The following is a 15,399-nucleotide window of genomic DNA, read 5'->3' as shown; positions in this document are numbered from 1 at the left end:
CATAGAATATAATACAATATCTCAAGTTGGAAGGAACCCATAAGGATCATGGGTCCCTCCTCTTCAATTCCTCCCTGCTTTTCCTTTTCCTGTTAAACACTGCATGCTAACCTTAGGTGTTGTGATGGAGGTTAGATGCAGCAGTATTTAGGGTCTCCGATGTTCCTGCAGTAGAGCTGCTAGCAGGGAACCCATGCAGTTCAGACTGGCCATCACAGAGCTAAGACAGTATCTTCATACAAGGTTTTGGGAAGAGCTACATACAAGATTGCAAGAAATAAATATGACCAAAGTGGGGAAAAAGCAACCAGCAGAAGAGGTTACAGGAGCTTGTAAGAAGTAAAGCAGAGGGAGCAACTAACAAGCAGCTTCTACCATTTTAATAGGTGCTCTGCAAGGGAAATGCTTCAGAGGCAGCTTGCCTTTCTACAGGCAAAGGAGCAAAGTAGCATGCCTAAAATATGCCTGGCACAAACACACACTCAGAGCTTGCTGCCTTTGGCTTGCCTGTTACTATGTGGAGAAAAGACCTAATTCTACAATAACCTGCACTCATTACTCACCTAACACTTCACTCAGTATACCCCACCCAGCTTAAAAAAGAAACTGCCTCACTCCCCAGCTACATATTTATCTAAAGGACCCAAGTACCTGCCCTGGATGCAGGTGTCAGTCATTTCCATGGGCACAGGCTTGCTGGAGTCAGGCTCTCTCAAATAAGCTCCAGCTGTTTCTCATCACAAGGCGAAATCTCAGCCAAGCAAAGGCCCTTTCTTCCCTACCTCTGCTGAACCCTTTGCGTCCCACGTTCCTCAAACACGGAAAAGCAATGAACCATGCTCAGTCAACCACAGCTGTACTCCTTTCAGGTGGCTGACTAACAGCTCTCAAAAGTAGAACAACAGAAAGCCCAGAGATGCCATCAACTCCTTTTAGGATGTCTGAACAGTGAGGTCAAGCCAGAACATACAATTGTTTCAACAGGCTGGTGTGGCAGCAACACAGGGACTTGTAGTGTAATTCTCTGTGATGGCTGTTCTTATATAGACGACACCAGCGATGCTCATTTAAGATTCCTAGGTTTCTCTTTTAACGAATTACATGTTGCTTACTCAACTTTTCTGCCAGCCTGTCCTTGGGAAGGAAGGCAGTCAGGTTGTAGTCATGAAGCCAAGCACCCAGTGACCACCTGTGGACCTGAACCACATTCAACTGGAAATCACACTTCTCCTATGTCTAAACAGTCCAGTGCACCTTTTCCTGCTGTCAGCCTCTAAGGCTGGCTTATACTGTCACTTCAGCAAGCATGTGAACCCAAATTCCACCCTCTCTTCTTCCAAGTTTGGCTTGTACTTGACCAGACCAGGCAGAAAAAGGTGAATGTTGAAAGTGAGAGAGAAGACTAACTCTTAATTTGCACCCACTGGATCTGAACTGGACTCCACAGTGCTGCAAACCCAGGGCAGTGCTCAGGCATAGCTAATGATGGCAGCAAGAACAGAGCCAAAGAGGGGCTCAATACCCTTTTACAAGGTGATATCCTATCTGGCAGGGTTTTCAGCAGACCAAGTCCCGGGTTGCTGGAACAACCATGAGTTTTACTCAGTATAAAACTGCTGGGAGCTGAGCCCCTTCTGGTGGCTGTGTTTTTCAGAAAAGTGACCTATACTTTAGGTGAAAGATATTCTAGACAGTATCTGCACAAACACACAGACTCTATATAAGTGACTTCAATGTCTTTAAGGTCTTTAAAGATTAAATTACATCAATCTTATCAACTCTCAGGAGTGAGAGAGTCATGGGGTCATTTTCTTCCTCACTCCTCAATCGTCCACTCACTCCCCTGCCTCAACCCCTGGGCTACTATACAGAAGCCAGGTCTGAAAATGTTAAGCTTTGAAACTCAATTATTAGGAATGATGTTTCTGCGAGGAACAGTTAACAGGCTTGTCCTGAACAGAGGCCAGAGCGAGGAACTTGACTTCTATGTAAACTAGTACAGGCCAGGTGTTGGGAGACAGAGATCCTGGGGATGACTTGCCTGATGTCTTGTTCTGTCACTTATTGTTCTATGCTTAAACTTTGGAGTTGAGGCACAACTGCTAGAAAAAGTCTGCACATTTGAGCTTTCTAGGAAAGATATGGGAAATAAGAAGCTACTTTGGAAAAACAGGACTCAACCGCTTCTCCCCGTGGTTTGTTCCACCTGCTAAACAGCTACCAGGTGGGTTTGCTGCAGAAAGACAGTGAGCTGACGTGTGCAAGGTGTCACCATACCTGGTACAGCTCTATCCGCTGTTCTGAGACCCGTGCCTTTGAATTCTGCAGCCGGAAGACCCTGAATTCAGCCTTCACCAAGTTGGAGGCATTCTTCTCCATCGCCGAGACATCAAATCTGACGATTCGGAAGTAAAGGCTGTAATAGCTCGGTGGGATGGCATCTGCAAGAAGGCGGTGTGATTTTATTATTTTTTTAAACGATAAAATACATTGTTCCTTCTAACAGTGTAATAAGAGACAGCCTCAGTAAGGGAAATATCTGCAGCATGATTCAGTTTCCAATGGCCAATTTAATATTATTAACAATTTAATAAAAAAAACCCAAACCAACCCCACATGTGTTTGATTATAGGAATACCATATTAATAGAGATTAACAACTATTTCCAACTCTATTTCAGGTCATGCATTTAAACCTCCCCTCTTTCAACATACTAGTGGAAAATCCCAGATGCTTATAAATTGGGAAAAAGTCGTAGCAGTTGGTATCTGGCAAATGCCTTCAGACTTGCACAGAGTTCACAGGGATCCACTAAGACAACAAATAATGGCAAATCATCTGATCTGTGTGTTCTCTGAAGCCCTAGTCCCCCCAGAATATGAAGCACAAATCAGCCAGTTTCAGATTTTGTTTCATATTTACTTATTAAAGGATTTTATTGGAAAAAAAATATTCATTCTGATTATAGTGACAAGGGCAGGAAGAGAAGAGGAAGAAGAAAGGGAGGGAAAAGGCAAGCAGACAGTAGACATTATAAACAGAATTACATGAATTTTGACCACTTGGAAGCAGTAAAAATCAAAAACATAACGACCCCTCACTACATATCGGAGGAGAAGGCAAAAAAACAGAAAAATGGACTCAAGTCTTCAATAACAGTGTTAAACATACCAGTTTAGGTTTCAAAACAGTCTCTTCCTCCTTTTCAGCTCTAAACCCTGACTGAGGCTAGGCAGTAAAGCACTTCTGCACAACCCAGATTACCCTGATGGGTTCAGTGATCATCTGAGGCCTCTCCATCCCATCCTGGTCAGGAGGACGAAGAGACATGCAGGTGTGGTGGCACCCCTGACCACCCTCCCCATGTGTGTGACGCCCCCCTCGCCCTGCTGCCCTGCAAGGCTCCACTCAAACTGCAGAGCCAAACTCAGAGAGGAGTCGAAATGACCCAGACGCCCTGATTAAAAATCTCTGTATGAAAACTGAAGTGGATAAAGAAAAAAAAAAAGAAAGAGGAAAACTGTATTTGGGGGCAGGGAGGGATTTTTAGCTGAGGAAGCAAAGCTTACTGGCCTTCCTGGGGCCACAGCAGCAGGAAGGCATCAGATAATAATTACAAAACACAAAATTTTCCCACTAGTCATGTAGCTCAGAATTTGTCATGCAGTGGCATGAGATGTTAGGGAGGGGAGCAGTGCAGCACCTGTGAAAGACCCAGGCCTCGTCCGAAATCCCAGCGAGGCCTCCTGCCCCTCTGTCTCCCTCGGCTATCTAGGCATCTATCAATCGAATAAAGTGCCTTTTTCTGGAAGATACCAAATTCTTAACAGATAAAATACACACAAGTGTAAAGACATGGGAGAAGCCAAGTCCAATACATTTACCTTTATGTCTAACTACTAACAATGGAAGGTAATTGGAATAAATCCTTAATAATAATTATTGGTGTCAAAAAGACATACTAATAAATTAAAGACCTTCTTCCAAATATTTAGTGTTTTTAGACTGGCTGCTATTACCAGAACTTCTGAGCAACACAGTAGCTCCTGGCTACACAAGGCACCACCACTGGCAGTTACACATTTAATAACAGATTTGTTGTAGCTCTTTGAATAATTCTAAATTCAAACTGACTACAGAATAAATACCAAGTACAAGTCAGTCCCACAAGGAATAAAGCAAATTTATTCTGTCTTCACAAAATTCACAAACATCCTTCCTCTACGTAACTGAGCCAAAACCTCTTTTTCAAATGATCAGAGGTAGAAACTCCTAAAACTAACTCTAGCCATGAGAAAATCTTTGATGATAAATAAATAATCTTGGCCTCAACCACAGATGCATTATAAGTGAGAGATGACAAGAAATCAAAATACTTCTAAAAAAAATCCTCTGAAAGAATACTTCCCAAAGCAGATCCTCAGTTTGGTCAAATGAGTAAGAGGTATAAATACAAACTGGAAGCCTCAGGCTTCCTTATGATCCCATTTAATTAAAGAAACAAAAAAAATGTTTTCAGATTTTCACATCTGCAGTGCTCAAAAATAAATCCCAAAGCATCATAATCAGTATATTCTTGCCTACCAGGCTTATTGGCAGAAAACTGCTACAACATTATAGTAAGAACGCAAAGAAAAATGGGTGAAAATTACTCCTGCACCTGAACTGGTGAACACTCCTCTCACCGATGAGCTGTGCTGGTCTCTCTCAAAACACCAGATTAAGGTTTTCTGAGAAAAGCTTAATTTTATGCAATGATGAATTTAATTTCAATACAGTTTGTAAATTCTTATAAAAGCTACTTGGTTCAGAGATTATATCCTCATTTAAGAGAGAAACAAACTCTTCAATTTATTCTTCTGCTATAGGAAACTCCAAGACTACTATTTGTTCTTCAGCCAAACCTAATCCTACCAGGAATATAATTTGGCATAATAATATGTATATATAAGATTGATGCTTCCAGGATGAGTTGTAAGTTGTCCTTCTCTGTCATTTATTTGAGGCATCAACATACCATTTCATTCCCTGTGGACAAGCCAAACTAGCAACCCGCCACTTGCCCTGGCACAGACAAACTCTGTCCATCTAGACTTTACTTCAGATTGAAAAGTCCTATTTAACTGTCAGTTTGATTTATGTTTATCTTCTATTTTATTTCTAGAACTTTTTTGTGCTATATTTGGAGTCTTTCTTTTCAGTTTCTATACTTTAAATACTGTACATTACAAATCTGTGAATATGTATCTGAATGGATTTTCCTGAACCACCTCTGCATTCACAATTGTTCTCTCTTTCATGTATACAGAAGATAGATAAGGAATGCTCTTTCAGTGTGCAAGGTTTTGTGTTTGGATATGTGCATTCATACAGACAGCAAACGAGTATTTACTTTCCACTGGAAGGCAGGCATGGGACACCCACCATGAATAAGAATGAATTCTTGTCTTATAGAAGTTTCATCTCTCTTATAAGATAGTTTTATAACTTGCAAAAACCCACATAAGAAATTTGATTTCTTTATTCTATCATTCATGACAGTACCCAAAGGAAGTCAATTTAGGAGAAAGCATTATTCATGGACAGCTGAAAAAAAAATAGCTCTTTCTACTAGCTGGAACCCTTTCTCTGAAAAAGAATGGCTGACTGCAGAGTTGGGGTTTACATGAAAATTAATCAACACTAAGACTGAGAATCAAGACTTGCAACTCTCTTTAAGGGAATGGAAAGAACCCTATGGAGTCTACAAGGTTTTGGATTAGCCTTTAAGTGATCTCAGCTGCTGCAATTTATCTCTCTTTGTGACTCCACCTTAACCTGACAGTTGTATCAATTCATACTCAGTTGGATGCCTCTGGACTCCCTTCTGGTTTTGGCTCAGTGACTCCAGTAGATGCCAGGATGACTCTAACCAAGTTAGTCTGCAAACACAGTTACCCTGCTGCAGACTAGACTCCTTAAGTATTCTCTGAACCATTATCATTAATGAGCGGAATTAAATCAATATGTTTCCTGTAGCTAGGAAAACACAGATTTCTTTTGTTTTGGAGAGAGGGAACAGAAAATGAAATGAAAGATTCCATTTTTATCATCTTTAAATTATTTATTAATTCAACCCTCAAAAAACTGAAGACTTCCAGCTGTAATAATCATAATCACAATCACAGTACAGTTGATGCAAGAATTATAAAATACAGTTGGCGAAGGTGAAGGCAGCATCCCTCCTCCTCCCTTTAGCCTGATGAACATCGAGCATCACAAGTTTAGCTTTTTTGTTCTTTTTGTTTGTTTTTCATCTTGAACGAGCTGAAACTTCATCAGCTGCTTTACACAGGACAGTCCAAACTGCCAGGCTAAAATGCATTCTGGTATGTGTTTAAGTGCATAAGGACACTGTGGTTTCTGTGCTTCTCACTGACTTTGTTCAATGTCCAGCATTCTCTCAGCTCCTGTGCCAGCAACTAGGACAGAAAGCAGCCTTGCTCTGACAGAGTAGAAAAGCACTGATGGGAAGAGTACATGACACCTATCCCAAAGTACTCCAAAATACAGTCTTCAGTGTTGCTCTAGGTAGGAGCATTTCAACAGGAGAGACTAAACACATCCTCTGACCGACCATGCAAACCAGCATGTAGACCCCCAGGCATTGCTCATGGGAGGAGAGTGAGATGGAGTTAAGCTCCCTTAAACCAAAAGTGGGAACGGAATGAGTTTGTTTCATGCTGGAGATATTCCCCAAACCAGGAATCTCCTGCAGAAAAGGATGACACTTTTGCTTTCCACAGTTATGTTTAAGGAACTAAGCCTTGCATTTCCACAGCTTTCCTCACAAGTACTGCATGTACTGACATTTCAGGAGAAACAAAACACTCCGTTTGACACAGCTCTTCTGAGAGTTAAGTTTTCGTTCTGGCAAGGAAAAAGACCTAAATTCAATTGTATCCAAATGAGGCTTTTTTCCCCCTCTGAATTTTTATTTCTGCTATTGCAACAACAAAAAAATCAATTATATGCACAGCCCACATTAGGAAATGTAAACAACTCTTCTTTTCTTGTTGGAAGAGGCCAGACAGGCCGACTTCACACATACACCCACACTGGAAAGCCTGAGAGCTTCAATCTAATCCTTCCATCAAGGGCTTGTAATAAATGCTCCAAAGATTTATTTTTATTCCCTTTTGTGTTTATTAAACTTTGGAGGGTTTCTTTTCCTTTCTCTTTTCTTTCTGGTGCTTTGCCCATTTTTTATTACGGCAGCTGCAAAACATGGAGTGCCCTATTCTTCTCGCCCTCTTTTTTTTTTTTTTTTTTCCCTCCTTCTCGTCTTTCTAACTGCAATACATGAATGACCATGTAGTAGGCTTTGAAGCAGCACATGCAAATATTTATAAGAGTAGCTTGATTGTTATTAAATGCAGTTGTTATGCTTTCCATGCTCTGGCAAGCTTCCCTAACCCCTCTAACTATTAGGACCATTTAGGCTGTTTAGATTTCAGCTCACTGATAGCAAATCCTACTTTTCTTTGGTAACAAGCAGCATAATGTGACATCGTTTATCCCCCTGTGTGAATTTTACTCTCTGCCCAACATACGGGTCCCTGCCATGAGCCAGGTCAGGCTGCTTTTAAGGACATCCAGACATGGTAAGTGAAGCAGCACGTGCAAGGCTGCTGGAAGGATGGGCAGCTCGTTAGCTGTAACAGCACATCTTTCCAGCAGGATCCCGTCATTCCTGTCAGGCACACTCAGGTCACAAATCCTGTCCTCTTTTCCAGGGAAAGTCTCTCCAAGAAATCAGAAACTTGTTTAATGCATCTGGGCTCCCAAAGCCCACAGATAATTACTCTGTTCACCCCTCCTGACCCTGGCGTGACTTCAGAGTCCTGCTGGAAAACGTCTCTCTGCAATGAAAGGGGATATATAAATGCAGTGAACCAAATTATGGAGGCCTACAGGTTGTATTTGGAAACAGGGATTGGCCCTCAGAGGTAAATCAGCGTACATCAGCTTTCCATTAGCCCTGAAACTCTATCCTGCTGTGACATTAAGTTATGAGCACATCCATTAGCTAATCAGTGCTCTTGGACAGAAACACTTGTGCTGCTCTCCACTCAGACATCGCTTCCAGCCTCTTGCAGCGAGGCTTCAAAGTCGGATAGTACAAAAGCAGTGTAACAGACTTACTCCAATATTCCAGTTTTTACCTATAAAGCTGCCAGTGACCTTTATCTGCCATTGACCATTTGCTATTGAGGAGGGACACTGCAGTGAAAGTCAGAAAAAACCTGCTAGGAACACAGTGGTTAAGACTTTCAGAGCCAATGGCTCTGGAGCAGCTCTTCTCGCAGAACAAGGTATGTATGTACCTACAGCACAATGTAAGACATGATGTCTCTTATTGAACCTATATTTGGTGAAGAACCCATGCCAGAACTGACAGCTAGGAATCTTCCACTGAATGATCCCTAGATACACAATTTATCCATAGCAAAGCACCATGGTTGGTTCCACAGTTCCACACTCCTGACTAACTTCAGTCTTGGTATTTACCACACATAGATATGCCAACACTTAACTAGAGAAACAGACAGGCATACATAAAGGAAGACAGGGCTTTCTTCATCAGACAGACAGACAGAAAGAGAACAGGTTGGGGATCCAATTGCTGGATGACCCTTTTGAGCATCAGAACAACAGAAGACCGAAACCACCTCCCTCTTCTACCACCAATACTGACACCTGGACCTGACACTGAAGTCACACAGGGAAGCCTCAGTACAGCTTCACTAAAACAGTGGATTTTAGAGTCTTGAGGTGATTCCCCTTGGAGAAAAAACAAAGAATCAAAACCTCACTCCTACAGGGACTCCTGCTGCAGTTCTCCAAACATTACTTTCTTTCACTAGGTACACTAACAGAAGTCAATCCTGAAGATTTCAGTAACTATTTCTTAAATTAACTTTTTCTTTCTTTGTAATGATGATACACTGAGCTCCTGATATAGAGCAGGGAATCCATACATGTAATTATTATGCCATAAACTGGCTACAAAGACTCACTAAATGTCACTAGCAGACTCCAGAGTACTCAGAGCAAAGACAGTGCTCACATAGCACAAATGCATGGTTTATTTTTTCTGCCTACACTGTCCCTGTCAAACTCAACATGTCCAAAAAATATACACCAATAAAGGTCTAGGTAGGCATGGGTTTAGAAAAGAATTATCAGATTTCGTGACATTTTACACCGTTGAACCACTTGCTATTCCTCTTTTAAAAAACACTAAGATCTATGACAACATATGAAAAGTAAACAACCCCAGGTTGTTCTCCAAACTGAAGAGATAGGTACAATGAGGCAAAGATGGAATTTTCTGAAGATATGTTTATGAAATTATGTGTTCCTTACTCAAACTCTGACAAGGGCCTTCTGGTTCTGCTGCTACTTCCTCATTTCTTCACCAGGCCTGAATTAAAAGATGACTAGCCAAAGCTATGACCTCAATAGCCCAGCGATCTGGTAGTCTGGTTTTCAGTTACCCAAATAATTAATTTCTTCAAAGTACAACTATTGCTCTGGAGTTTGATGGACTCTGACACTCTTACATAATTGTCTTTTGTATTCTTGATTTCCGTAATGGTGGAAAACATCCTGCAGTTGTCTTTGGGTCAAAATGCAACTGGCATAGTAAGGACACTAAAACAGTACAATTGGCCACTGGAGAATCATAGAGTTAAGTTAAAGTTTAGGTTAAGTTCTCAGAAAGACAAGTAGTAAAATAAAACTGAAATCATTGGTGTATCAAAGTTGCTGCATGGAATTCCTGGTACAAAACAGGTTAAGTCCTGGCTCTGTGGGTCACTTTAAAGATGCAAAGAGAACAGCATCTTATTACATATGCTCTAATATGTGTCACTTTATCTCTACTAGCAGACTGGAGCTGGATATGAGTCCTACAGTGGGCATCAAACCCTGCCAAGAAAAGCTATCATTGGTGTTTTAAAGCTGTAACAATACAACCATTTTAAAACCTTTTTTTTAAATTGTTCTCCCCAGGCTGGACCAAATCATGTTGCAAGTTCAACCTCAATTGTATTTACATGCTGCAGCTGAAACTGAATTTGGATGTTCCTTAATTTGGTCTGAAGACCAATTGTAAGAAGGTCTGTAATTTTCCCGTATCACTGAACTATCTGATTTAAGTGCACCTTATCAGCCAGAAAGCCCTCATTTAAAGCCTTTTTTTCCACTGGACTTCCCCTCTCTGCCACATTTTTCACAATTATTCTCATCAAGCTACTAGTTTGTATGCACAGTCTAAAACACTGTTTAGCCTGAAAAAATCAATACTACCAACACTAGCTAGAAAGAAGGAAGACAAAATACCTACTTTGAACAATCATCTATGGCTTCTTTTCTCCTCCCTCTCCTACAAGTACCATATGAGTAAAACTGCTGACCCAACATCACGTATGTTTGTTCATCTCCTATGAGGTGAAACACCAACACCTGAGAAGTCCGAGCTATGACAGATCCCCCAAATGAGCCCTTCTTGAAAAACATTCACAGCTATTCCATCACCCAAAAGGCAAAGGGGAGTCAAATATAATACTAAAGAGAAAAACTGCAGAAGCATTCTGCCTTATCTGGGAAGATGACCAAAAGCCTCAGACGAAGTCCACACGATCATTTTCCTGCGATGTCGGTGCCTCACACAGTCCTGATGCATGGGTATGGAGAATTAACATGGGTGCACGCTCTCACAGAAAGACAAAGTTTCCCTTCCCAGGCCATGCTATGATCACTAACGTGCAGCAAACAGAAAGGGATTAACCTCTTTTTCCAAATGTCCCTAGAATAAAGTCTTCCTGGCCTGATTTTCAAAGGCCCTAACTATTCATGTGATATTTTGAAAATCATTTTTCTGTTTAGGCACTGAAACACAGATGGATCTCTCTTCACCAGATAGCCACAGCCATGGGTGCTGACACTTACAGAAAACCTTAGATCTTGCCTCCTCCTTATCTCACCTTGGCCAAAAACCTAAATCAAAAATTCTGTCAGTCTCTGTGAACTGGAGTGTAGTCACATATGAAGAAAATATCGATGAATAAAAAAATTCAAAATCATATCTGCAGGATTAGAGGTCAAGCCACTGGGCTGCCCAGAAAAAAAAAAAAAAAAATCTACCAGAAAAGCAGAAAAGTCAGAAAAATCCCCTGTGTATCTTTCCTTTCCCTCCCTTGCTTTGATATCATGTATCATCTCCAGCCTTCATCTAACTGATCCACACAGTACCGGTCCACTTGTGTCAGTGTGATCAGCTTCTGTGTTTTCCTTGACAGGACCATTAAAGAACAAATACCCCACAACAATGATGTGCTGTGAGACCAGAGGCAGCAAGAACTAACTAGTGTGTGTGATCATAACCCAATACTCATAGAATAATCCTCTTCAGGGACAGGCTGCAAGCACTGTGGTGTATTGGCTGGGAGATACTAGCCTAACCTCTCTATGCCTTCCCTGCTCCATCACTGCTCATTTGCAAAAATGATTAGAAAATCTGAATGTGTTTTGTGAATGGTAGAAAAATTTTTAAGAAAAAATATACATAGCCCTTCCAGACAAGCTATAAAAGTTATTTTGGAGGAAATCAGTTGCCTGTAAAGGCTGTCCTGAACAAAAAGAAAACGCTTGTGGAATGTATAGGAAGATACCTGAAAGCAAGGACTGCAGACTGCATGCATGAATTTACATCTTCAAATGTATGCTAAGGTAAATCGGCGCAGAGACTGCAAAAACTTCTGTTATTACTACTGTACAGCCATAGGGCAGTCCTGAGGCAATTACGAGCCACAATTCTGGTTCTTTACAAACTTGCTTGTCCTGAGAGTGTGTTCCATTCAACAAGACTGAATTCCTCTAAGAAAGTGCAGTTTTCTTCTGCAACTCTGAAGAAAATGAGGACTGCTCAGAAGAACATTTCTGCTGTAAAACAAAGCTCACAAGTATTAATTTATAGAAGAATCAGACTGAACACTGAGCCTTGAATCAACTGCCTGGATCCAAACCTCTGAAGCTGGAGGACGATCAAAAGCCAGCTGAAATCGCTGAAACCTCTGGCTCAAATTAAAGGGGAAACTGCCCGGTCCCTTTCAGGAAAACAAAAACAAAACTCCAACCCCGGCAGACTTGGTGCGACCACTGCCAAATACTCCTATTTCTTAAAAAGGAGCATGGAGTCTCTCCTAGGGGATGGCCCATCTCAGGACATGTAGCACAGCCCCATGCCTGATCTTTTTCTCCCAGCAAGAAAGGCTACTTGCCTATTTGCAAAAGCTAGAGTAGCTGGAAATGGGGGTAAACTAGCTCCACTCACGGCAACACCTGTGATTCCCCTTCAGGTGCACGGTGCCCAGTGGACACTTTCTACCCCTGCCTTTATGGTTGCTTGAAAGTAAATCTCCTGAAGAAAAATTCCCTTACGTAAACTCACCAGACCCTCCTGCTCTCTGCTTGCCTTTAAAGCTTTCCAGGCTGTTGGCTTGTTTCCCCTCATCCACGCTGAAATGCAGAGGCTGGGTAATGCGAACAACACTGATGCATCACGAGAGCTATTTTCAGGTCTAAATTCTGAGCCACTAAGCAATGTTTAATTGGGGTAACCTAGTTACTTGGGAGTATTCTGAAGAGCAGTAAATGCTACTTTTTCTATTCAGGACCATCTTTCAGCACATACAAATCTCCACACATCTTAGAAAGTCTGAAAGTTTTGACCTCAATTCTCCTCAAAGTCCTTTTTGCACATCACCTGTCATGCACAGGAGCCAAGAGAGAATGTGAACACAAACCATACTGCTATCTTTGTTTCTCAACAAAGAAATATTAATCTTGTGGCAAGTTAAAACATATGGGGAAAGAAAGAGCACAACAGCTCACTGTCTCAAACATAACCCTGCTATAATCTCACTGATGCTAATACAACAGTACAGCTTTAATAGTGAGAGAGAAAAAACACATCTTCAGATGTGTCCCTCGCTCCTGGCTCAGATGCCATTGTAGCAAGCCCATGACCACGCATTCCTGACAGGAGCTGACAGATCCTTTTCTGCTGGGAAGATGCACGACAAGCAAACAGGAAAGCTGCTATATCTGTCAACAGGTGTTAGAACAAGTTATAGAGTTACCAGAGCCTCTCTGAAACATGAGTGAAGTTTTGGTCCCATTGAAGTCACCGACAAAATAGTCTCATCACTTTCAAAAGGTCCAGGAATTCACCCCTATGCTTGTAAGCACAGAGAGGACTTTCAGCACAAGAAAACTGTCTCCAGCCTCTCTGCCTCCTGTTCTGTGTGAATTTAGTTTGCCAACAAAAGGTCCTTCAGCTTTCAACAGTTATTTTGTGAATGTTCAGGGAAGAAGAACTCCTTTCAAATCCCCATCAGGATCATTTGAATGAAATCCCAGGTTATCATGTATCACCAATGAAATCAAATATGTAAATAGATGTGTGTTGTGTTTGGAAACTTCTCAGGTATGTACTTTGCTATTCTGCTTACACTGGAATGTAAGAAAAATACTCCTAGTGTCTTTCATCTCTCTCCATGAAGGGCTGCTCCTCTTTCGGCTAGGAATCGTAAGCAAGAATTGCAAGTGCAATCGACCATCTCCTCTTAAAGGAAAAAAAAAAAAAAAAAAAAAAGGGGGTTAAAAATTAAAAACTTATCAGGGAACACACACCTTTCTCAAGGGCAAAGAAAGACCTGATTTGCTGGTACTGTTCAGCTGAGTTTCTAGTTGCAATGGCCACAGTGACTTAAAAGAGATCAGATCAACCTTCTACCATTTACAAGACTGACCAACAGTTTTCCTCCTGAGAACCTTTTTCTCTTTCATTTCCCAACCTTCTTTTGGCTGCATGCTACTGAAGTGATCTCTTCAGAAGCAATGTGCAACAGGAGACATCTCTATCATCAGGCTGAAGAGGCAGACATCATCACAGTTCTACCTGCACTACTTGAACATCGTACTGCTTTACACAGACATCGGGATACTACCTGCAGTGCCTAAAAACCACCAAGCAGTCATCATACTCCCAAACTGTAAGTAACCTTGAATAATTTTTATCTAAGAAAACACTTTACCTTCTCAACAGCAGATTAGGTGTAAGGTTAGATGTATGTGTGTGTTTAAAAAAATAATAAACATACGTAGACTTTCTCAATATCCTTCCTCTTCCTGGCACCTTTCTCCTAAATTACAGTTGCACTGACAGCCCAGCCAGCAGGATTAAAACTGGCTTCATGATGTTATCTCAGTGCCAATTTACTAATGAGCTACATTTAAAAAATATATACTGTGCAGACATACTTTTATTGAATCCATCAGAGCCACCAAAAAAAAATTACTTATGTTATAAATCTATTCTCCCCATCAGCATACAAGAGGAGCTTGGCACGCCTGCATGCAGCTGCGCACGCTCTGCATCCCTCCCTCCTCCTAGCTCCAGGGTTTCCACAGGCCTCGAAGTGGGGCGGCAGGTGGGACAAAGGCATCCTGCAGCCCTGCCGGGACCTGCTGCCCATGGACAGGACACCCCTGCGCCCATGGGTGAAAGTTGGGCCAAGTAAGCAGCGCTCCTCCAGCAACGCTGAGGGCAGAGAAGGCAGCCAGCCCGCAGGGTCAGGTCACTCGTGAGAGCCACAGGACAGTGGTCCTGCAGGGACAACCCAGGTCAGGTCCTCCCAGATCTGGGAACCAGGGTGGTCTTTTTGAGATCCCAGAAGGCAGCTTCGGTGAGGAGGATCGCAATTAAGCCTGATACTTGGACAGAAGCACAGGCATACACTCTCAAGGCTAGAAATCAAGCTAGTATGTTTATAAGGCTAAGCTCTCCAAGGAAACAGACATAATACTTCTTTTAAGGTAACCTGTGGTTACCCATCGTATGTCTATGTCTGTAAAAATAGGCCATTCACTAAATGTCAGTTCGGTGCAGCTTGCACTCTGACAGCAAACACGCTCATCACAGGCTCTGACTTGTGCCTTTAGTGCTGGATGACTTGAGCTGGTTTTTAAGCCGGTAAATATGCCTCTGCATTTTAATTTTCTGGGTAGAAGGGCTTCTAATCACAAGTATTGTTATGAAATCCAAGAGGATGGCTGGAAATCCCTTGGATATATCCTGAGGATTATACACTGCTCTGGCGATGCAACACTATACAAAAATCTACTTCACAAAAAATGTACCACTGCAGAACAAAGCTGCACTGGAGAGAAAAAAAAAAACACAACTGGAAAACATTTTGAATTATTTAAAGAACTAAGAAAACTTTCCCCAAATCCAATTTTCTCCAACAGTGTCACAACAACCACAAAGCCGTCATACATGACAAACTC

General features: G+C 41.7%; 1 protein-coding gene across 2 annotated transcripts in view; it reads right to left on the bottom strand.

The window, feature by feature from the left end:
• TGFB2 (transforming growth factor beta 2) overlaps positions 1–15,399 on the bottom strand; it is a 66,274-nt gene that overhangs the window by 21,048 nt on the left and 29,827 nt on the right. Inside the window, exons 3-4 of one of the 2 annotated variants that reach the window (XM_074897234.1) lie at positions 5,622–5,628; positions 2,278–2,416 (exon numbers count right to left, since the gene is read on the bottom strand). In XM_074897234.1, the coding sequence (XP_074753335.1) occupies positions 2,278–2,416; positions 5,622–5,628 (146 nt within the window). Of the gene's footprint in view, positions 1–2,277; positions 2,442–5,621; positions 5,629–15,399 lie in introns of both variants that reach the window. The other variant, XM_074897233.1, reaches the window with a different exon arrangement.

The sequence above is a fragment of the Athene noctua genome, chromosome 1 (genome assembly GCF_965140245.1).
Source record: "Athene noctua chromosome 1, bAthNoc1.hap1.1, whole genome shotgun sequence".
NCBI classification, from domain to species: domain Eukaryota; kingdom Metazoa; phylum Chordata; class Aves; order Strigiformes; family Strigidae; genus Athene; species Athene noctua.
The sequence above is the reverse complement of the archived record's forward strand: the minus strand, read 5'-3'. Positions and strand labels throughout refer to the sequence as shown.